This window comes from Ambystoma mexicanum, chromosome 5q, assembly GCF_040938575.1.
Source record: "Ambystoma mexicanum isolate Mex_15411 chromosome 5q, UKY_AmexF1_1, whole genome shotgun sequence".
Classification (NCBI taxonomy): Eukaryota; Metazoa; Chordata; class Amphibia; order Caudata; family Ambystomatidae; genus Ambystoma; species Ambystoma mexicanum.
In genome coordinates, this window is record NC_090933.1 from 939,467,907 (window position 1) to 939,490,961 (window position 23,055).

The 23,055-nt window shown below is 46.6% G+C and overlaps 1 protein-coding gene across 2 annotated transcripts in view; it reads right to left on the minus strand.

Moving 5' to 3' along the window:
- RRM2B (ribonucleotide reductase regulatory TP53 inducible subunit M2B) overlaps positions 1–23,055 on the minus strand; it is a 251,287-nt gene that overhangs the window by 70,815 nt on the left and 157,417 nt on the right. For both annotated transcript variants that reach the window (XM_069621451.1, XM_069621450.1), the window contains one exon: positions 15,836–15,969. In XM_069621451.1, coding sequence (XP_069477552.1) covers positions 15,836–15,969 — 134 coding nt within the window. The remainder of the gene's footprint in view (positions 1–15,835; positions 15,970–23,055) is intronic.

Below are 23,055 nucleotides of genomic sequence, written 5' to 3' on the forward strand. Positions count from 1 at the left end.
TGGGCTCTCCTCTTGGTGAGAACGGAGAGCCGGTATTGCCTTTGGAGCAGGCAGCAGGCCAGTTTGTCAGAGGATGAACATGAAGCACGCCATTTCCTCTCGGCCACCCTGCACTTGTGTTTTAGGGTGACGAGATCTGAGTCATACCAGGAGTTACACATGGCTTTGGGCTTCAGGCGGATTCTCATGACAGGGGCAAGGATATCAAGACTATCAGATATAGCAGAGTGGAGAGGGCTGTGTCAGGGTGAGAGTCAGCTGAAGGGGGGGTGAGAAGGTGGCGGCTAAAGCCTCAACTGACACACGCTTCATGAGTCGGATGACCGAGAAGGAGGGTGGCAGTGATGAAGGTGGCTTGGCCTGAGGGGTATGGAGGTGAGGTGGGAGGATAGGAGAAAGTGATCACTCCAGGAGAGAGGAGTGGAGAGAGGGACAGAGAGGGGAAGGTCAGAGGAGATCAGAGCATCGAGAGTGTGCCCTGCAGAATGAGTCAGGCCAGATGGGAGAATGGAGAGTGAGAGAGAGTCGCAGAGGTTGCAAAAGTGTCCGGAGGGGGGACAGGAGGCATCCAGGTGGATGTTGAAGTCTCCAAGAAAGAGGAGTTGAGTGGTTGAGGCCAAGAGTGAGGAGGAGAGGTCTGCCCACTCGGAGAGGAAGGAAGAAATCTGACCAGGTGGCCGATAGATAGTAGCCACAGTAAGGAAATGGCTAGGAGAGAGAGAGAGAGAGTCGGGCAGACAAGGCATTCAAAAGAGGAGTAGGTCTGCGTAGGAATGACAGAGGCAGGAATCCACTCAGGGAAGATAAGAGCAACACCCCCACCAGCACAGTTGGGCCTGGGCACGGTGAGGATCTTGTAGCCGTCAGGTAGAAGTATGTCAAAGCTGGTGACAGAGCTGGCCATGAACCATGTCTTAGTGAGACAGAGGACATCGAGGTCCAGTTCCTCAAGAAGGCGGCATTTTTCAGAGGAACGTTTGACAGCAGAGCGAGAGTTAAGAGTGGCAATGTGGAGAAGGTTGCCATCCTTGAAGGACTTCCGGGGAGGGGTACAGATCAGAGGTATGCCCTGCGGAGGTGTAGAAGGAGCACGAGAGGGAGCAGAGAGCGAGGAGGAAGGCGAGGTAGCCGAGGACAGAGGAGGGGGGACAGCAGGAGAAGAAAGGAAGTTGATGAGGCGCGGGAAACGTCTATCAAAAAGGTGAAGGTTGTCTAGATGTGACACACGCTAATAATCACAATCCTGTCTAGATGTGACACACGCTAATAATCACACTCCTGTCTAGATGTGACGTATGCTAATAGTTACAAAACCCTTGAACAGCACTGATTACCCTCACTCTAACCTCACCTATGATCCATGCCAATCAATTGGAGTCAATACACCCCCCTTGGTTCACTACCATACCTCCACCCCAACTGAACTTACCCTAGGGTTCTGAAATGCCCAATACACCTGTAACACCTCCCCTACCTCTCAGTGATGGATCACTGAAACCCGGCGCACCACTCAAGACATGGCCACACTCGCTGCACTTCACACCAATTACACTGCTTTCTTCTACTCCACTCAACTATCCCTATCCAAAATGGCTGGAGGTGTGAGCCTACTAATTAGTAAAGGCACCCCACCCGTGCCCTTGCCTGCTCCAACTCTTCTCACCATAGTGCTCCTCTACAGCACCTACCACCCCAGGTGCTCGCCACCTCTTAATCCCTGACCACAGCAATACTTGTCAAACTCATAAGAGGCAGCAACCTCCCAAACATAAGGAAAGCCCACCATCTTCTGCTCAAATCCTCTCTCTCCAGCCACTCTCTAATCATGCGCAGAACCAGCCTACCAAAGGTTACAGTCACTTAACAGACCTTGCCTTTCACTCCTCCTTTATTGACCCCATTCCCTCCTTCACTTCACTGTTTCTGTCCCCTCAGATCTACTTCCTCCCCAATCAACAAGCGAAAAGTATGGGCCGGCTCCATGACCCACTATCTGAGTTCAGGCCACTTCTACCTCCAGTACTGCCAATTTCAATGAGAAGGCAGTTTTAGATTTTTACCGTGCTTCGTATACCATTTGAGCACCATTATTCTAACCACTACTCCCATGCATCCCGCTTATGTCCTCGCCCTTGCATTTCTCCCGCCATTCAAAATCTGACATAGCTATGCACCTCACATATGCCGCTGGTGCAAAACCCTTTCCCCAATTTCTCTTACCACTTACGAAGAATCTCTACACACACTATGCTCTGCCCTTGACCCCTCAAACAAGCCTACTACACCAGCATAGTCTATATTTGTTGCTCCCAACCTCCCACGCCATGAAGGATCATCCTGTCCATGCGTACCCCCTCTCCTGCTCTTCATCCATTGCTCTCCCTTTGCTGATGACTTTGTCTGTTACTTCTCTACAAAGATCTATAATATTTATGACACCCTCGCTAATCTCCTTTGCCTTCCTCTCCCTCCATCCTTATCTGCCCCATATCTCACTTCCACCTCCTCGATCATCATTGACTTTTCCTTCCGCCACTACACCTGAACTGGCACCCAGCTCCCAGACTGCTAACCCTTCCTATGATGCCCCTGACCCTTTTGCACTGCACACCATCATGGAATTGGCACCCTTACCACCCTTACCACACTTGTAATCCTGCCTCCGCACTAGTATGCTTAACATAAATGGTTAAAATTATAATTATTTATAGAGTAACTCTATAGAGTATAACCTCATATGAGTAACCTTTTGTATATATGTTTAGGGACTTGGGATTTCACCCTAAATTACCCAGGGTAATCCAGACATGAACCCCTTGCGCACTGTGCTTAGAGAGGCAGAGCACCACCTCACTGATGAGGCCCAACAAGGCTGAAACACGTGTCTGGGGTTGCTGTTGGTACTCTTGTTCAGAGGAGATTTGCCTAGCATTTCGGTGCTGGACTGCCCAAGTGTGTGGGACCAGGCTGATATGCAAATGTATATTTCTCCTCTGTGAAAGGTATAGTGAGCTAAAACGTGGTTGAATACCCTCTCGAGTGGGATCCTACCCAGAGAACAGGTTATTTGGCTGGGTTCATTCTCTGTAGAGGGGCTCCCAGACTTGTTGTAGCCATATGTAAGGCTTTCTCTACAAAATGTGCAGTCGAATAGGCACAGAGATGAAAAGCAATGTGCTCAGAATCACATAATGTATGAAGTGTGAAGGGTGTGCATTTGAGACCTGTCTTCCTTGTTCCACAGTTTCCAATTCAGAACGCAGGGTAGACTTCATCTTCTCCTATTCCATAGAGGGCGCTAGAGAGCAGTCCAAGATGGCGGCCTCCCTGTGAGCTCCGCGGAGCTCCCCATAAATCCTGACCAATCGAAGCATCTGTGGTGCACAAATTGTCCGCAGCCGCCTCCAGTTTGTAGCCGAGGCGAATCCGAGCAGAACGGGGTATTTCATCCGTCGACCCTCGGACGCTGAGTCCCGACTCCTCGACGGTGAAGAGCTCCCCCCCATCCCCGTGCGAGCGGGGCACAGGCACGGGCCAGGCGCAGAGAGGCTGGCGGCGGAGCGGGCCTGGGACTCGAGGGTGCCGATCGGAGCTGCCGAAAACGAAGGAAAATCCTGCAGAGTCCTGGAAGAACCAACACGGACGAACGCCGGGGGGCTCTCCGGGCGCCGCCGAGGATCAGGTACGCGCGCCCCGTGCACCCTCGCGCCCTCGCTCGCTCGCCCCGGGTGGATCCCCGGCTCCCCCGAGTGACATTTAATCTACGAGAAGGCGCAGAGGCGCGGGGGTCCACGGGCCTGGGCCCACATGAACAGTAAACAACATATCCGAAAGACTTACTCGGGGGGAAGCGACTCAAGGCCTCCTACGCTGCCCAGCCGATAACAAGCTGTAGATAACGCCCGGATCTGGCGCCCCCCCCGCTTTCGCAAGCACTCATTCGCAGAGGAGACACCGGGTGAATCCCCGCCAGAGGAAGCGTAATAAACAGCACGGTCAGTGGCCAAACGGCCCAAACCGGCCCAACGGCAAGACCTACAGAAAGTCACACCGCTGGAAAAACGACAAGCCGGGCGCCCCGGGACCCCTGGTCTGCCTCCCGCTGCCCCCTGGCCCCCGCAACGCGAGCACCAATGGCGACTTTGAGGAAAACGGACAGATCTCAAAAAAAGCTGAACTTCGAGGGTAGCTCCACGACCAAAGCAACCACCTCGAACAGCAGAGCACAGTCTCCCATCCAGGTCGCAGCCAGGACGAAGAGGAGGCCCACGGGTTCGACATCAGGGAAATCCTCCTTGAACTTAAGGCCGGGATCGGGGGTCTTGGAAGCAAACTCGACGCACTCTCCTCCAAGGTCGACCTACTCCAGCACCGGCTGGACAAACACGCCGATAGACTGGACACAGTCGAGCAGAGAGTGTCTGACCTCGACGATGGTGCAGCGGCCCTAACATCCAGAGTGGCCTCCCTAGAAGTGCAAATGAAAGCAGTAAACGCAAAAAACGAAGACTTGGAAGGCCGCTCTCGGCGCAACAACATCAGGATCGTGGGAGCTAGGGAACAACAACTCAACGTGAAAATGGAAGACTACGTTGAGAAGTTATGTATGGACCTCTTTGGTACAGAAACCCTGTCCAAACTGTTTGTCGTGGAGAGAGCTCATCGAGTCCCCAACACCAGACCGATCCCGGGGGCAAATCCCCGCCCAATCATAGCGAGATTGCTCAACTATAAGGATCGAGATGCCATCCTACGGGCGGCTAAGAAAAAAGGGGATCTCCAGTACGACGGCGACAAGATCCAGTTTTTCCCGGACTTCTCCCAAGCTGTCCAAGTGCAAAGAAGATCGTTCACGGCAGTAAAGCGCAGATTACAAGAGAACCAGATACAATATTCCATGCTCTTCCCGGCCAAACTCCGTATCCAACACGAGGGCAGGACCCAGTTCTTTAACACCCCAGAAGAGACAAGCGACTACTTAGATCGCTCTGGCTGTAGACCCGCTACCTTCAACGGAAGACCACAAAGGGGCGACAGACCAAGAAGAAACCCGCCGTAAAATGTGCCCATAGGACACCCAAAACGGCAGCACGAGACTTCATGGTTGACTGGAAACAACCACCACAGTTCAATATTGCATCCGAAGAAGGGAGCCAGCCTCCTCTTGGAGGGCCACCTGCGCCCCGAGCACAGCAATGCTAGTTGTACTGTTAACATGGGATTGTTTATCACGGGCATGTTGGGGGTTGCCCGTGCAGGGGAGGGAAGTTAGTTTAGCAAAACCGCCACAACCCGCATACCCCCGATCCACGACAGTCACACGAAGAACTATGCATCTAACAATTGTCACGTCCTCCCTGTTCCTCTATGGAAAGCGACTCCAGTCAATCCCGCGAGCCCCGGCTCGACATGATTACATTGACCCCTCTAGATGGCAGCGGCAACGTTGAAAATCGCCACCTGGAACATACGTGGCGGCAACCAGCCTACGAAAATGAGGAGAATTCTTCAATATCTTCGGAGCACAAAATCAACATAGCGATACTCCAGGAGACTCACCTGCTGCCCTCGTCGGAACAACACTGGGCCAGATCATGGGGATGCCATCAGTACTTCTCATCCTACTCCTCATTTGCCAGAGGTGTTGCGATCCTGATCGACAAGAGAACTAATTTCAGCTTTATTGAGTCAAAGAAAGACACTGAGGGGAGGGCCCTAATGGTGAAAGGGATAATCGCAGGGAAAGAGGTGGTGGTGGTGAACTCATACGCACCGAACACAGATGGACCTGATAATTTCAACTGGTTAATGTCCCATCTAGACGCGACCTACGCGACGACTGTGGTGTGGGGTGCGGACCTCAATACCACACTTGATCCCAGGCTCGACAAATCCCATAACACATCGGAAAACCCATCCAAGGCCAGTACTCAGGTTCGAGAGATTTGTCAGACCTTCAATCTATCTGACATGTGGAGAAGACACAACCGAGACAGCAGGGACTACACCTTCCGATCAGCCGTACACAACACCAGTTCCAGAATCGATTATATCCTGGCATCCTCCCATAGCCCTTTCAGATGGGGTGCGTGCCATATCCTGCCAAGGTCTTACTCCGACCATTCGATGGTTGTACTGGAGGTCACCCTGGCGGGCGTAACAGTGCCTGGCCTCAATTGGAGATTCAAACCCGGTTCACTCACAGACGCCGTATTTGCAGCAGAACTGCGACAAGAGATAGTCTCCTTCCTGGACATCAACCAAGACTCAGTCGACTCCGCATGCACCATCTGGGAAACACTCAAGTGCTACGTACATGGAATTTGCCTGACTAAAGAAAATAGCTTATTGAAATCGATCCGAGGGGAATTATCCAACAAAGAGCGCCGTTTGAAGGAACTAGAACAAAACCTCTCCAATACTCCAGATCCACGCACCCAAGCCGAGCTCAAAAAATAACTCTTGGGGTTCAGGGAGACAGCGGACCGCGAATTGAAGTTCCTGGGTCGCAGGCAACAGATCAGGCAGTACGGAGAGGGGCAAAAACCAGGTGCACTGCTGGCCAGGCTACTAACGATAGACAAAGTCCCACCCCGCATTGAATGTATCGCGGATGCGCAAGGCCAGAAGGTTTACACAGAGGAGGAGATCTCCAATGTTTTCCGAGAATTCTATCAAAACCTGTACAGTTCAAAAGGAGCATCAGATCCCGAAGCGATACGAGAGTGCCTCAATGACACGGAACTGTATTGGGTGAGCCAGGACCTGCGCGAACCCTTGAACGCGCCCATATCACTCGAAGAAATTCAGATAGCAATCAAATCCTTGCCTAACACCAAAGCCCCCGGACCTGATGGACTCAATGGCGAGTTCTACAAAGCACACGTGGAAATGGTGGCCCCCCTTCTTCTGCAAGTCTATGAAGAGGCGGTGGAACGAGGGACACTCCCTCCCACGATGCGCGAGGCTAACGTAATGATGTTGCACAAAGCTGGAAAACCTACAGAGAACTGCGCTTCGTACAGGCCGATCTCATTGATCAACTTAGACAACAAAATCCTAGCTAAAATTCTGGCGACCAGATTGCTGGGGTTCATCCGGGTTCATCCTGGGGCGTAGTACAACATACAGCATCAGGAGACTATTTGGCGTCATTGAGGCCCTGGACCCGACGCAACAGGCAATAGCAGTACTATTAGATTCCGAGAAGGCGTTTGACTCAGTAGAGTGGCCCTTCATGTTCGCAACACTAAGGCAGATGGGTCTGGGTAACTTCTTCCTGAAACTAGTAGCTCTGTTATATAACGAACCACGCTCATACATCACATTTGGGAACACCAAATCCACAGGGATCACATTGGAACGCGGAACGAGACAGGGTTGCCCACTTTCGGCCCTTATCTTTGCCCTGGTGATGGAACCCCTGGCCTCAAGGCTGAGAGCCGAGCAGTTAGGTCGAGGGTTAAAGCTGGGTCCTCACAGGCTAATTGTCTCCCTATACACTGATGACGTCATGTTGTTCGTCAGTGACCTCCAAACCAATCTCAACCCCGTAATGCGAGAGGTGATAAAATTCGGGTTAATGTCAGGCCTCAAAACCAATCATTCCAAATCGATAGTGTTCCCCCTGACCCCTTCCTTGCACTTCAGAGTTTGCAGATGACCACGGGTTCAAATGGGAAAACTTGAAGGTGCGCTATCTGGGGATCAAGATGTCACAAAGCCATCACGAGATATTTAGAGACAATTATGTAACTACACTGCAGCTATTACAAGAACGTATTCAGAGATGGAAATCTCTACCACTAACGCTGTGGGGCAGGACCTCACTAACAAAAATGGTTATTCTCCCCAAACTTCTATATCTCTTTACAAATATCCCGCTACTTCTCCCCAAATCCTTTTTATCAAAAATCAAGAGCGCGATCCTAGAGTTATTATGGGCGGGGAAACCAGCACGGGTAGCGTACAACACACTTACTCTATCAATATCAAATGGAGGCCTGGCTCTCCCCGATATAGAAAAATACTACTGGGCGGCTTAGGCCCAATTCCTAAGCCACTGGTACTCAACCCACTACATCAGACCACATGTGCAAGTGGAAAGAGCCCTGGCTTCCCCCGACCTGTTAGCTGCAGTCATAATAAGCCACATTCCCGTGCCGCATAAAACGCTGAATACAGTCCTATCCACATATGCGATATGGAAGAAGATCGCTAGCGAATACGGAGTGGCTATACGATTTTCCCCCCTACTACCGATAAAATTCATCCCCGGCATCTCCCTCACGAATGAAAGAGTATTCCTGTTATGGATAGATAAAATAGGGATAAAATCGCTGGGAGACCTCTTCCCAGAGGGCACCTTTCTGACCCCCCCAAATGGCTAAAGACAGAGGAGGGAACACATCCTTAGATGTCTTTCTCTATTTCAGACTCCGCCACACCCTTCAGGGGCTATTTCCCACATTCCCTAAGCAACCCCCCACGTGGGATCTGTTACACAACACAATTTTAGCACAAGGTGAAGGTAGACTGGTGTCAACTCTGTACAAAACCTTGGTAAGAGACACTCGGAAACTTCAACCTAAAGTGCAACGAAAGTGGGAATCGGCTTTACAAGAACCGATTAATGAGGAAGACTAGGCCTACATTCTTCGACAGACTCAAAAGGTAGCGTTAAATTCTCGATACAAGCTAATACACTTTAACTTTGTGCACCAAACATACTACACTCCAGTCAGGAAACATAGGCACCACCCAGAAGCGTCAGCCCAGTGCGAGAGATGCGCATTTGCCAACGCTGATTTTCTTCATCTGGCATGGGGCTGTCCTGGTATCCAGCGCTTCTGGACTTCCATTATACAAATAACATCCGACATTATAGGTGAGCAGATGACCCCCTTACCGCTGGGTCCGCTTCTCGGCCTCACTAAATATCTACAGCCAGCGTCACGCAAGCTGGCAGCACTCCTCATGGTGCTGGCACGAAGAAGAATTGCTATGTCGTGGGGTCGGGGCCCACTCCCCAAGATAGTTGACTGGGAAAAGGATATAACGTATTGCCAAGATATGGACACCGAATTTATTTGAACGCTGCCTTTACATGCGCGCCCTCCCGACATCTGGGGGCCATACATCACTTACCTGATGAACAATGCTGAAGCTTCAGACTCAGACAATCCAAGCCCCCAGAGCGAGAGACCATAGGATGGAGGTACACGAGGGCAACGTGGAAAGCTTTCCATTTGACTCAGACAAAGGATAGAGGCAATCAAAGTTACGGTGGACATGGGGTTGGGGGGCGGAGGGGCGGGGGAACTGTTGTTGGGAATTGCACTAGGCGGCTCCCTGTTGGAGCACTGCTTATTTGATACAGTAAAAAGTTAAAAATAAAGTTTAAAAAAAAAAATTAAAAAAAATCTTCTATTCCATATTCAATATTAAAAAGAAAAAACCTACCCCTTCAGCCTATTCAACATGTCCTCTGATATCTTTCTAACACGCAATAAGGTGGCCACCGCTATGGCTGACCCCAATAACTCAGAAAACTACTAACTTCACTCCCTTTTAACTGACCGATCGACAATGCCAGAACATTTGGTTTTCAGCGCATCACTACTTACTTGGAGATGCAAAAACTCAGCAGCCCCCACCACTCAATGCAAACAACGCTCATGCATGTCTCGAACTTCCTTTTACTGAACACTCCCACCACTCCTCTATTTGCATCCTCATTAATCTATCCACTGCCTTCAACAGTGTTGCCCACTCACTCCTCCTATCTCTCCAGCTCCTCGGGTTTCCAGGGCACTTGCCTGCATTGACTCCTACCTAGCTGGCTGCTCCTTTTTCATCTCTTGAAATCCTAGAACTCCTCTACAACCCCTATGCCTGTTGTAGTCCCCCAAGGGTATGAACATGGTACTCTCTTATTCGCCCTCTACACCGTTACCCTTGGCAAGCTAATATCATCCTTTGGATTTTCATATCCTCACTTCACCAACAGGACCTAAAGAATGTCTACTTTTACACCACTCCTTCCCTCTACTCTTTCTTTACCTCCTGACAACCTCAAACCAACCCCCAAGGCTGGCGAACTAAGGTTTCTATTAGACAGCAATCGATTACCTCCACTTCCACAGCTGCCAGACTTCACCTCTTCAACATCTGGAAAATCCTCCACTTTCCAACCTTTAACATTGCCATCAGCAGGCTGAATTACTGCTCCAACCTCACCATGGGACTCGCTATTTACCTCTCCACCCGAACTTTGCTGCGCCACTCTCTTTTGCCTCTCACGATCCTCAACCACCTTAATGCATCACTTCTGAATAGTACGGCTTTCCATGCAATCTCCTCCCTCTGTGAATAAATACTCCCTCCTAGTCTAAAATCCATTCAGGGGCTGCCAACCCTAACTCCATCTCTAGTTACCCACCCCTTACACCCTGCGATCTGTACTGCTCCTCAGACTCTCTATCTCCTGCCCACCTTGTGCTCCCTTTCGCTTTCGTTCCTTCACCATCCTTGCCATCAACCAACTCTGATCCCCATGACATCAAATCCAGACCTACTTTAACAGGTTGCAAAAGGGCCCTAAAGAGACAGCTCTTTAGCATCCACATCTACAGGCTACATCTGCCGGCAGGCGGAAGCACCGGCAGCCACACGAAGGCCATTCAAAGGCCCTATTGTGCCCCTGTTATGCGCAAGTTTGCGCAATGCTGCAACTCCGCTGCAAGTTTGTGGATGCTGCACTCCTACAACACATAAGGTTTGTGTCACTTTATCCTCGATAAGTACGATTGTTCCCAGCCATACCTCCTCTGATCACCAGTGACATACACTCGCCATAAAGTCGGAACACATGACTGAGCCCCCCCACCCCCATCACTCACATTTGCAACTGTCTGAACTTTCCAACAGTAACCCACCTGGAGTAACGTGCCCAAGATTATTGTAATATTGCGATATTTGATCACCAGCATACTTGACCTGAATCGTACCTGCCTACTTGTACTAGCTTACACTGCCAATTGATTTGATTTGTATTTGCATACTTTCAGTAGACTACATTGGCAATTAATTTGATCTGAATTTGCCCACTTTCAGTAGCTTATACTGCCAATTGATTTGATTTGTATTTGCCTACTTTCAGTAGCCTATACTGCCAATTGATTTGATTCGAATTTGCCTACTTTCAGTAGCATATACTGCTAATTGATTTGATTCGAATTTGCCTACTTTCAGTAGCCTACATTGCCAATTGATTTGATCTGAACCTGCTTACTTTAGCTCACACTGCTAATTGATATTGAATTGAACCTACCTACTTTTACTGAACTGAACTAGCCTACTTTATATCAGCATAGACTACTAGTCAAACAGAACTATGCCCTCCATAAAGACTCAACTAAAAATTATACACTCGACACTTCTCTGTGTACTTATAATAATGGCCTGCATCAACCACATACCCTGCACCTCGCACAAGAGAAATATGAGACTTCGAGCAAGACTACCCTGGATCCACAAACCTAAGACTAATAGGATTAGCTCCCAAGACCAAAACCTGAACCCGTCCACACCACCTTTAGAAACCGTGCAAAAAACTCACTCCAGAACCAACCACCCTAAACAAAGACCCTCCCCTACCCAAGGGCAGAACAAAACAACCGCAATTACAGGAGCCATTATTAATGCCAGATCCCTCATGGTGCATACCACAGAAATTGCAGACATACGCTCTATGGATGACTAGCGGTCACTGAATCCTGGCTTCACGACGCAGCAGGCCCAGCCATACCTGATAACTACCAAATATTTACAGTTGACAGGCCTAATACTAAAGGGGGCGACCTCGCTATTATAGCCAAAACTAAACTGGCATTAAGGCTAACTGCACCACCTGAAATAAAATCTTGTGAGCTACTATCAGCCAAACCTCCGATCTCAGATAATAGCACATTAACTATATTCTTAGTATATAGACCTCCTGGTCCAATTGGCACCTTTGATAAAGACCTCTCCAGCCGCCTTACCAATAACATCAAGGACACCTCACAGCTCCTATTGCTAGGAGACTTCAACTTGGGCTTTAATGATCCAAAGGATAAACACGCCCACTCTATTGAAACTATCCTGATTGAACATGACCTGACCCAAAATGTCCTCAATCCCACGCACATAAAAGGCGAATATTAGACTGGGTAGCCAATTTAAACTGTGCCATCACTATCTCTAAAATAACTCCTAAACCTTGGACCGACCACCACTTAATCAGCTTCTCATCCGCCATAAAGCCACAAAAACAAAAAAAACATTGAAATAGTTCCACCGCTCCCCACTAGAAGCAAAAAAGACATCACTGCTGAAAAACGACTTCCACTCCTCCTACCTACTCTCCCCTCCATCACCAATAACACTAACCCAATCACACTAGTAGCAATCTTCAATAATACCATGGCGCAGGCCCTTGACATTATGGCGCCAGTCAAACTTTGCAAAAGTAAATAAAAGTTGCATCTTAATACTTTGTTCACACCCCAAGCTCAAAGAATTACTACTCCAAAAAAGGAAACTCCAAGCCATCTGGCGACACTGCCCCACCATCGAGAATAAAACTACATTAACCAACTGCGCCAACATGTATAAGAAGGAAATAATCCTTACCAAAATTAATACGTTCAACGATAGAATTTCCAAGGCGAACTCTAACACTAAAGAGCTCTTTACCTTCCTTCGTGAAATGGAAAACCCTTCTCCACCTATAGATAATGCCCAAAAGATAAACAATGGTGCACTAGCATCCACAATGCTTTATCTAATAAAATAGCCACTCTGCAGACTAAAATAGCTACCAAAAAAGCTTCCTTGCGCTCCACTGAGATGCACCCTGCAACACCCATCATTGATACACCTTTCAGATTTACAAATATCGCCATACTGGAAACTGAAAAGGTTATACTCTGCCTGAAGCCCTCTAACTGCCAGGGTGATAATTGCCCAGCGTAAATAATCAAGGATGCGGCTAGAGAATTAGCACCCTTCATCTCCAAGCTAATCAATGCCTCCTTTAAGTCCAACACTGTCCCGATCAACCTTAAAGAATCGTGGGTACTACCACTTCTTAAGAAACAGACTCTAGATACGGCCATCCCCACAAATTACAGACCTATTAACACAATCCCCTTTCTCCTCAAGATTATTGATAGAGTAGCCTACCTCCAAATCCAAACCTATCTGGAGGCTAACCACCTATTAGGATCACGCCAATCTGGATACAGACCACAACATGGGACTGAAACGGCTTTAATTGACCGTAAGACACAAATCGACGAGTTGAAGGACAAAAGGTAAAACAGCTATGCTACTCCTCCTCGACCTTTCGGCAGCCATTGACCTGGTGGATCATGCAGTGTTATGCGAACATCTAGCGTCAGCTGCACACTTCTCGAGTGATGCTATAGCCTGGGTACAATCCTTCCTAGCCAACCGTACGATGAGAGTGTTCTCCCCTTCAGCCTCAGCAGGCCCAATCCAAATTACCTGTGGTGTTCCACAAGGTTCATGCTTCTCACCGACAATGTATAACATCTTTACTAAACCACTCTTCGACAAACTTGACAGGTTGGGTGTCACATATACTAATTATGCTGATGACACTCAGATCCTCATACCCCTTTCAGGCAACTTCGTCGAAGACACGGCTCTGGTAAACAGGATATACCTCCTCATTCAGGCATGGATGGCCTCACACGGCCTCTGCCTGAATGACGACAAAACTGAGATCTTGATTCTGGGTTCTGATTCTAAGCTAAAAAAAATTAAGCCCCAGCTACACTGCATTCACCATTGACGGCAACGTAATCAAAGTAGTAACTCAGGTAAAAGCACTAGGTTTTTACCTTGATTCCACATTATCTCTAAAAAAACAAGTTAGTTCCATGGCCCCAACTACAGCTTATACCTGTAAACTGATCAGGGCTTGCAGGCCCTTTTTATCTAAATCTAGTTGCATTACACTTGCTAATGCACTAATAATGTCTAAACTAGTCTATTGCAATGCCTTATGCGCAGGCGCTAATAAAAACACCCTCAATAAAATGCAAATATTACAAAATAATGCTCTGAGAGCGGCCCTGAACGTACCTCGCAGATAGTATATTTCCAACTTCAGAAGAGACCAGCATTGGCTAAAAATTAGCGACAGGATACTACTGAAAACAGCATCCCTCACATACAAATGCCTCAATAATGCCGTTCCTCCCTAGCTCTACGCCAGACTGACTAGGACAATCTCCACTCACCAGATCATCCAACCACCTCTGCCTAGAAATACCTAAATTCCGACTCTCCAAAGCAGGTGGAACTAGATTCCCAGTCAAAGCTGCTCTCTCCTGGAATGCACTCCTCGCTGCCTTGAGAGTGGATCAGTCTTACTCGAGCTTTAGACGCAACTTGCTGAACTGGCTGCAAACAAATGACATTTAAGTAGCTGCTCACCCACCTGTGCTTATGACCTTCTACTAACCTGTGTGATTCTATGCTTATTTCACTATTGTCCCCATCACTGTACTACCTGATTCTGTGTACCCTCTACCCAAACTGTATGTATTGTAAATGTTAATGTTTCATGTACTGACCTATATGTTGTAACTAAGTCTCAAATATTCTTGTAACTGCTGCGCCCAGCTACCTGAGGGTTTGGTGCGCATTACCAAATAAACAAACAAAAAAACCTCCTCTCACCTGAAGAAGAGTGCAACGTGGCATCTGGTATTCCATGTCCACCCTGATCTCCTTCCTCTCCCATTATTTGTACATGGATGTATGTACAGAGTTTGACTATCTCTAACAGCATTTTAATACTCTCGAATGCTAATAGTGTTCGTTGAACGTTTTATCCTTTTCTGGCCGCACTGTCCCCTCACACTTTCTCATTGCCACAGTTAATTTATCGGGCATTTCTACTCTTGTGCAATTGTAAGGTGCCCTAACATGTTAATGCTCAGTCACCCGTATGGGCTCCTGGGCGTAGAAGTGATTCTTGCTATCTAAATACATACAAATAAGAAATGCAGTCTTAACCATAGTCTCAGTCAGTGATCAATTTTCTATTCTGGTTGTCAACTGGAGAATCATAGTTACAAGCGCCTCTATTTTTAAATATAATCCAGGTAGACACACCGCCTACAAGAACAGCAGTGGGCTAATGAGGGTACCCTTTTCAGTTACCATTCCTAGGTAACCATGGAAAAGAGGGCATTAATCAATCCACAAAAAACAGGTCACATACCAAACTGACTAGAATAGCTGTTACAATTTAAGTTGAATATTATGCATTCAATGAATAGCTTTATTCAGCCCTTTGGGGAAGTGGCGTACCAGCCACTCGTACTCCCTACAAGCACCCCCCCCCCCTCCAAAAAAAGGAGGTGAAAATACTCCCAACAAAATAGCATACAGACTCATAGGAAGGAGCCTGTCACCCTGCTTTCACCCACACAGTTCCGCAGATATATTCAGATGTTACCAGATGAGCAATGTCACAGGAAGGCACTCTAATATTATTACTGCCTGTTCTGCTGAGGAACATTAAGGTAAATATGCATCTTTTAATTTGCAAAGAAATTTTGACTGTTAAAGGAGACCCGTTTTAGAGTTACAGTGCATTGTACCCCTCTAAAAAGAATCCTGTTAGGAATAGGAATTACTTTTTACTCCCTAAAAAATTATTTTACTCCCAATTTAAAAAATAGGGAGTGAAATACTCCCACTTCAAAATCTTATCTAGAGCCCTAGATGTATCACAAAGCAAAATGCCCTTTACCTTTGCTGGGGATCTTTGATGTAGGCCTCTATGAGCAAGCTGTACATTTCAGAGTGAATGTTCTCAATAAGAATTTGGAAGCCATAAAAACAACGAGCTTCGGCCACCTGCACCTCCTGGCTGAAGCGCTCCACCTATGAGAAACATTAAATGAGGCCACAGATTAAATGCACAAACACAGTTTTCCAAACATCGCATCTGAGCACAAAAGGAAATATTTAAAAATCAATTGGGTTAAGAGGGTACAGTTTTCCGGGCCTCATTCAAATAATTCCAAAATGATGTACTAAATCCACCTGCTTGTTAACCCTTCAGCGGCAGTGGTGGAGTTGGAGGTGGAGGATCTTCCGCTAGAGTGGTGCTAGGGTTGAAAATAATCTGACCAGGGGATGAGTCACATCGGGTCTTGGGGATGGAGTGTCTGGGGATGAATGAGACAGTGAGCGAGCGATGTAGCTCAAAGCACCAGCATAAGCAATTGATTTATTTTCTATATATCACATTGTGCCCTTCACCATAGCTGAACGACTGTTTGCACCCAGGCAGGGGGATGCAACCAATTGGGTTACTCGGATCGCGGGCTGAATCTACCGATCCAAGCCTGCGTTCTGAGTAACCTCACGGCTGCTTCCCCATAACTCAAAATGAGTGCATTCAACGCATGTTTTTAAAAATATATGGATTAAAAAGTAATGTTTTAAATAAGTTCATGATCTCTCAAAGTAGATCTTCAATGACAGAGGCACCTGGCACGTTACACATTTTGAAGATGAGAAAAACGAATTAATCCGGTATTAAAGGTGCAGAGACAACATGCATCCCTAATCCATTTCAGCCTATCCCCATGCTGGGAAGGGTACACAGATAAAAGGCATTCTTAAATGAGCATTGGCAATGCCAACAGTTTTGGGTTTTGTATAGGCATGGCAAAGGCACTGGCAAGACACTGCCCTAGTGGTATTAATTGTCCATTGATGGTAGCAGCTGCAAAGTGGTGAGAGTACCTGGGTATATAATAACACTGCCTGGTGAATGCCTAATATTGATACACAAGCTTAAACTGTTTGCTTTGCCAATGCTTGTTTTTAACAGGGCTTCAGTGAAGGACAGGCATAGTGCTTATAAATAGAGTGGCTGAAGGCAGACCTGGTTGACATTTTTATTTCGCCAGTAGCACTTTTACTGTCCCAATTAAGTAATTAACTCTCAGAAGACTGCTTTGAGAAAACACTGGCAGGCACTTTATGCACAAAGTTTGATGGTAAGGCTTGAAAAAGCTAGCTACCTCAAAACCAACCCGGGAGGATGTGTTTTGGGTGGACAGGATCAGAAAGTGGGTGGAAATGGCCAAAGGGATTAACATGGCCATGGGCAGTCAATGGGTGGGTAAATAGCCAAACAATATGTACAGGGTTTGTGCCCCAAAAGGCACCACAGGGTCAGAAAGTGGGCAGTAGAATTCAGCAAGTTGATGTTGGGAAGGCGATACAGGATCTATGAATAAAACTCAGAGGCGAGGGCAATAATGTGAAATATACGAGAGATGCTATGGTCTGTACACTGCACGTCTGTAAACGTATACAATGAGTGAGCACGCAGTCGACAATGTAAATCTCACTAACAAATATCTGAATTCAAGACTATTTTCAAATAAGGACCTATCCACCTACCAACTGTGAAATAATTCATTGTCTCTCTTCCAGACCAAAAGGCATAATGCTTGGTCGACTGCCTGGAAGCAATACTTGATATCTTAAAATAGTTTGCAGCCCATTGTCATGTGCCCTATGGCGATATACCTTTTTGAATATGGAAACATGACATTTCTAAAAAGAGAAAGAACTTTATTTTGCACTTACACCACCGAAACAAACTTCTGGCAGACACATTTTTCCGGGGGTGTTGGATGGGGCTCAGTGGATGGAGGCTGATAAGGGGAGTCCCACCTTGGTGGGGGGGGGGGGTACATGCAACCCGAGGGGGAACGGCAGCATGGAGGTCGGAGGAGTGTGCTAAATTGACACAGCAAGCTTGCGCTCCTAGGGCTAATTTGTACTGGGGTATCAGGTTCTGACATCTCTCCAGAAACTAAATACCAGGCAGGGAATCTGGAACAGGACTTCAGAAGCTACCGTTAATTTAATGAGTTGCTTTTGCACGAGTCGACTTATAGAAAATTATATATTATTAAAAGCATGGCACTTAACAGTATGTGATATTTTGTGGTGTGCTCTATGACACGTTAATAAATGGTCAACAAAAGCGCTGAGAGTTGAAAGGCTGAGACTCGGACAATCAAGATGCGATCTCGAGACCAAACCGCCAGACACTGTCTGGGAAACAAGCATGAATATTAAATCTTTATGCAAGCTCCTGGCCTGTCGCCAGCACCATGTGGCGCTTTGCTTCTGGAGTGGATGGCTTTCTTCTTCAGGCCTCTTTAAAAAACAACACACAAAAAAAAGAACAGGGGTTCCACAACACTTTCAGGACTGACCCTAAATAAGAAAGAATAGGAATACCAAATAATGTGCCTTTGTCGAATTCTATACAATAATTGCTAGACTCATTAAAGGTTTATTTCAGGCACACTTCAGGGGGTGAGTCACTGATTTAGTCTGTTAAACACCTCCTCGGCCTTTCATCCTTTTGAGGTAGATAAATGAGTACCAACAAAGGTTCGGTGATATTGGATGTATATTTTTTCTATATAAAGTGCTTAGGCTATATAAAAACACATCATTATTATTTGACCATGGGCATCTGCGTGCATTCACAGTCATTTGGTAATGTGGGCCTATATACACTGATCTTAACGATACATATGGAGATCCATTCTTGTATGAAATGTACATCACATTATAGTGATATTCTAACCATTTTTTCGGTGTACTTAGGTACACGACTATGTGATGCCACTTCCTGTTTTGTCAAGGGGTGAAAGGTTGTGTACCAGCGCTTCCCACGATATCACTTCGAGGTGGGGTCAAATGACATCTGTCATCAGAGGTCAAGAGTCATGTTATGTCACTTACACTCCCCCTGGCATTTTGGTGTAATGACGTCCCTGAGCAGGCAGAGTCTTCATCCAGGCTGATGCGCCCCTCCACCCCCACAAACATTTCATGAAACAGAGGTATTTCTTATGCGACCATTGTATTTACATTACTCTGCCTTATCATGCTCAATGTGATTGTCTTCCTTTTGCCTACTGCTACTTTCCAAAATGAGGACAGTTCTGAATCAGTGTTTACAACTCTTAGCAATGCACAACATGCCTCTGGACCAGGACCCTATCCTCGAGAACCCGCCTCTCCTGGGCTCACCAAGCAAGGCTGACCCTTCTCCGTGCCAAGGGTTGAGTCAGGATGTGACTCCCTCTTGTCAAGCACTAAGTCAGCTCACATTTTGGCTGAGCATTTTACCCCATCTTCTGAAAGAGGCCTTCTCCAAAAAAGCTTTATGGCCTTCTGCTAGTTCTCTCCAGAAAAGCTCCTCGAGCTTTCCATCATCTTAATGTAGGCATTTTTCAGCGCCCTGAAACATTTCTGTCGTTTACAGCACTATACAAAGCAGCGAGCGTGTACTGTTTTTACCAGGATTGAACAATGCAAAAGAGTTTGTTCCATTTATTTTCAAATTCAACCCAATGCTGCATTAAGGGGGAGTGAGTTCTGCTTCATGCACGGTCTCACTCATCCGACACACAGACACACGGCGCAAATCAGTGCACAGTAACAGCATCTCCTCCCGCACAGGGTTCGAGTCCATCCGCATTGTAACGCCAATGCGCCATAACTAATGGTAAGAATGTGGACAAATAAAGATTGAAAGGAGAAATGAAGAAAAACCAGGAGAAAGTGCAAGGACGAAATTGTGGGATGCGTGTGAGTATCAGAGAAGGGTTTGCCCTCATTATCCATCAGCACAGAGCTGTCAGCCTTTACTGCTGTTTACCCTTACTTTCAGTAAGCAAGGGATTGTATCCGTATATGGCTAGCGCTCATTTTTTTAAATTTTTTATACTTGATTTAATTGCAAGACAAAATACAATTTTTACAAGTTTGAACATCGGTATTGACCCTACTGAGTTCTTACAAGTCATATCCCTCTTGGAGACTCTATGATGTATTTCTTGAGGAAAGTTGTGCTGGTCCTTGGGTTTCTTGGCCCTTAGTTGTTCTAGTTAGGCCCAATTCTTTGAAGAAGTTAACAACAGCTGTCACCCAACAGGTTTTTTCCCCACTCATGAGTCTGTTCCACCATTCCTCTTCCTCATAGTGTCTTATGTTTCTTAAAAAAGCAGCCTAAGTGTCTATTGCGCGATTCGTTGGTTCCGGCGCATACTAAAAGCAAGTGTCTTATTGATTCCTCCTTGGCTGGACAATTACAGAAGCGGCACTTGTTCGTTTCTGATTCTTTTCTTTGCGTGGTTTCGTGTGCATTTATTAGGTTGAGACGCATTCTAAGGAAGTTTTGTCGTGTTTCTTTGTCCGGGCATTTAGCCAGGTACGCTCTTGTTTGGTTAATTTTCACCAACTCGAAAGGATAATTTTTTTATCACTTTCGAAGTTGATGCTTCTTCCAATGTTCGAATCCAGTCACTCCCTAACAGGCGGTTCTTGACTTTTGTGGGGTTGCTTTTCTTTTCCTCTTCCGAACTCCCTATCCAGTCTAGCAGGCAGATGTTTCTGGATGCCCATGACTTGAGCATCTTGCAGGTTCCTGCGTCTAGTTCTTTTTTTAATGATCTTCATGATCAAAGGTGGAGATGGAAGGACAACCTTTCTGTATAGCATCAGCCTGTTCCAGGCTACTATTGCCGTCAAGGACTGTAGGTTCAGTTCTCGTCTTAGTAGGTTCATTGGTAGCACCTGAGGGAGGGATAGGACCTTCCGCCAATACATTCCCTCTAATTTTTGCCAGGTAGTTTCAGGAGGTTAGACATGGCTTCGGTAGCAAATTTTATGCTTGGTTTTACCTTTGTTTTGTAAAAGGTTAGGACCAGTGTTAGGGAAAAGCGTCCATGTTTTCTGTCAATTGCTTTAGATTGTGCTGCAAGGGACTTTACATTTCCGAATAGGCTTTCTTGCATCTGTGTTTCCCCGCAAGATTTTGTTTAGAATGATGCCCAAGTACCTGAAGCTTTTCAACTTTTCAAGTTTCTTGCCATCGATGTTCCAAATCAGGGGTTCTGATTTTTTGGAAGTTCTTTCAAATGACATTATTTTGGTTTTCTCTTTATTCATCTGAGGGTGGCTTTCTTTTAGGTAGGACGACAGGTTGTTTAGTTGTCTTTGTAAGCCGATGGCCGTCTGGTCCATCAAGATGATGTCATCCGCATACAGTAGTCTAGATATTTTAATGTTGCTAATACTTGGGGGGAAAAGATTTTATTTCCAACTCCGTGTTCATATAGTCTGCTATGTACGTGTTATATAGGGCTGGGGCCAGCGGGCATCCTTGTTTCACTCCACGCTCCATGCTGATGGATTTTGATATGCGTCATGCTCCATTCAGGCGCATGCACATTGAGCCTCTGGAGTAAAGGTCTTTTATTGGGCTCAGTATCTCTTCGGGGCAATTTCTTGTTTCGAGTTTGTTACATAGCGTTTCGCGACTAACCTGGTCAAAAGCTTGGACCAGGTCCATGAACGTCATAAAAATTCTCATTCTGCCTTCCATTACCTTGGCCTTCAAGATGTTTAAGATTAATATTTTCCCTGAGGTGCTCAGGTTTTTTACAAAGCCAGCCTGCAAAGGATCGAAGCAGGCGGACTGGGTGGTCCATTCTTGTACCTTGTCCAGAATCAAGGAACCAAAGATCTTCCCTATGGTGTCCAACAAGGCTATCGGACGATAGTGGGTAAGGTACTCTCTGTCTCCTTTTTTGAAGATTGGAACTATCATTGCTTTTTTCCATGAGGGCGGCATGGAGTTGGATCGTACACAGTTCTGGAAGACTTCTTTGATGAATTGTGCTCATTGTGCCGGGAATTTCTTAAGGTCGTAATTCGCGATGCCATCTGGGCCTGGTGCTCACTAGCCGTTGAGTTTTTTTATTTTGTTTAGAATGGATTCATTATCCTGCAGTAAGGCCCAGGTTTTTTTTTATTGTTATTGCCAAGGCTCCGCTTTCGTCTTCTCCTTGTGGTTTGGTGTATAACGTCATGAAGTGGTCAAGCCACTTCTGTTCGCCCACAATGTTTTGAAGGCTGAGGTTGGCTCCTGACATGTTCCCCTTTATTAGTGCCCAAAAGTCTTTTGTTTTTTTGCCACAGATTGCACGCAGCAGCACATCCGAGTCTTCTTGGTATAGGCAATGCCGGTTTTGCTGGAGCTAAAATTTGTAGTCTCTCACTGCCTTCTCTACTTCTCTACTTCTGTTGTTTTTGTCTGTGAGCAGGGCTTCCGAGCATTTCGTTTCAGGTTCCTGATTACTTTTCTTTTGTCCACCACCTGTTGGTTATATTCGTGGATGTGTGTTTTCCCATAAAAGGAAGACTTTGTTTTGCTTACTTTTAAAACTCAGAGGAGAGGTATGTGATCTGGTTGATTCGCGTTTTCTGGTATCTCAAGGTTCGATTTATTCATGTATTGTTCTGTGAAGCGTGCTATTGCATTGTCTGATAATCTCAGTCTGGTGCCTCCGGCGCACGTCTCTATCTCTGCTCTGACACTTCGTTCCGGCTCTCGCAGGGTCTTCCAGGTTGATATTAGCAAATTGTGGTCACTCTGCTTAGTTCTTTGGATGCTAAAGTACTTCATGAGGACTAGGAGGTTTCTCGACACAAATGTATAGTCGATGTTTGCTTTGTATCCCTGATTCTCCGAAGTAGGGACTTTAGGATGATTTTCATCCACCATCCAATGCATGTCATGAAGGTCCCTTGCGTCCATAAGGTTGGACCATAGGCGGTCTCTTTCTCTGGAGTCCATAGAGCCCATGACAGGTCGTTCTTCTTTGCTTGTGTTGTGACATGTGGCGTTAAGGTCTCCGTTAATAATTATATATTTTATTTCATGGTTGTGGGCTAGAGCTAATGCCATCAGCAGAACAGGCTTTGCCCTCATCCCTCGGTTTATATGTAACAACGCTTTTCTCAATGTGTGCTCGCAATTTGCCCCCACCCATGAGCACCTTTTATCATCCTCATTCACGATGTAGGAAAACACACCTGATTAACCACCCCAACCCCACCAAAGCATCAGAAAGCTGA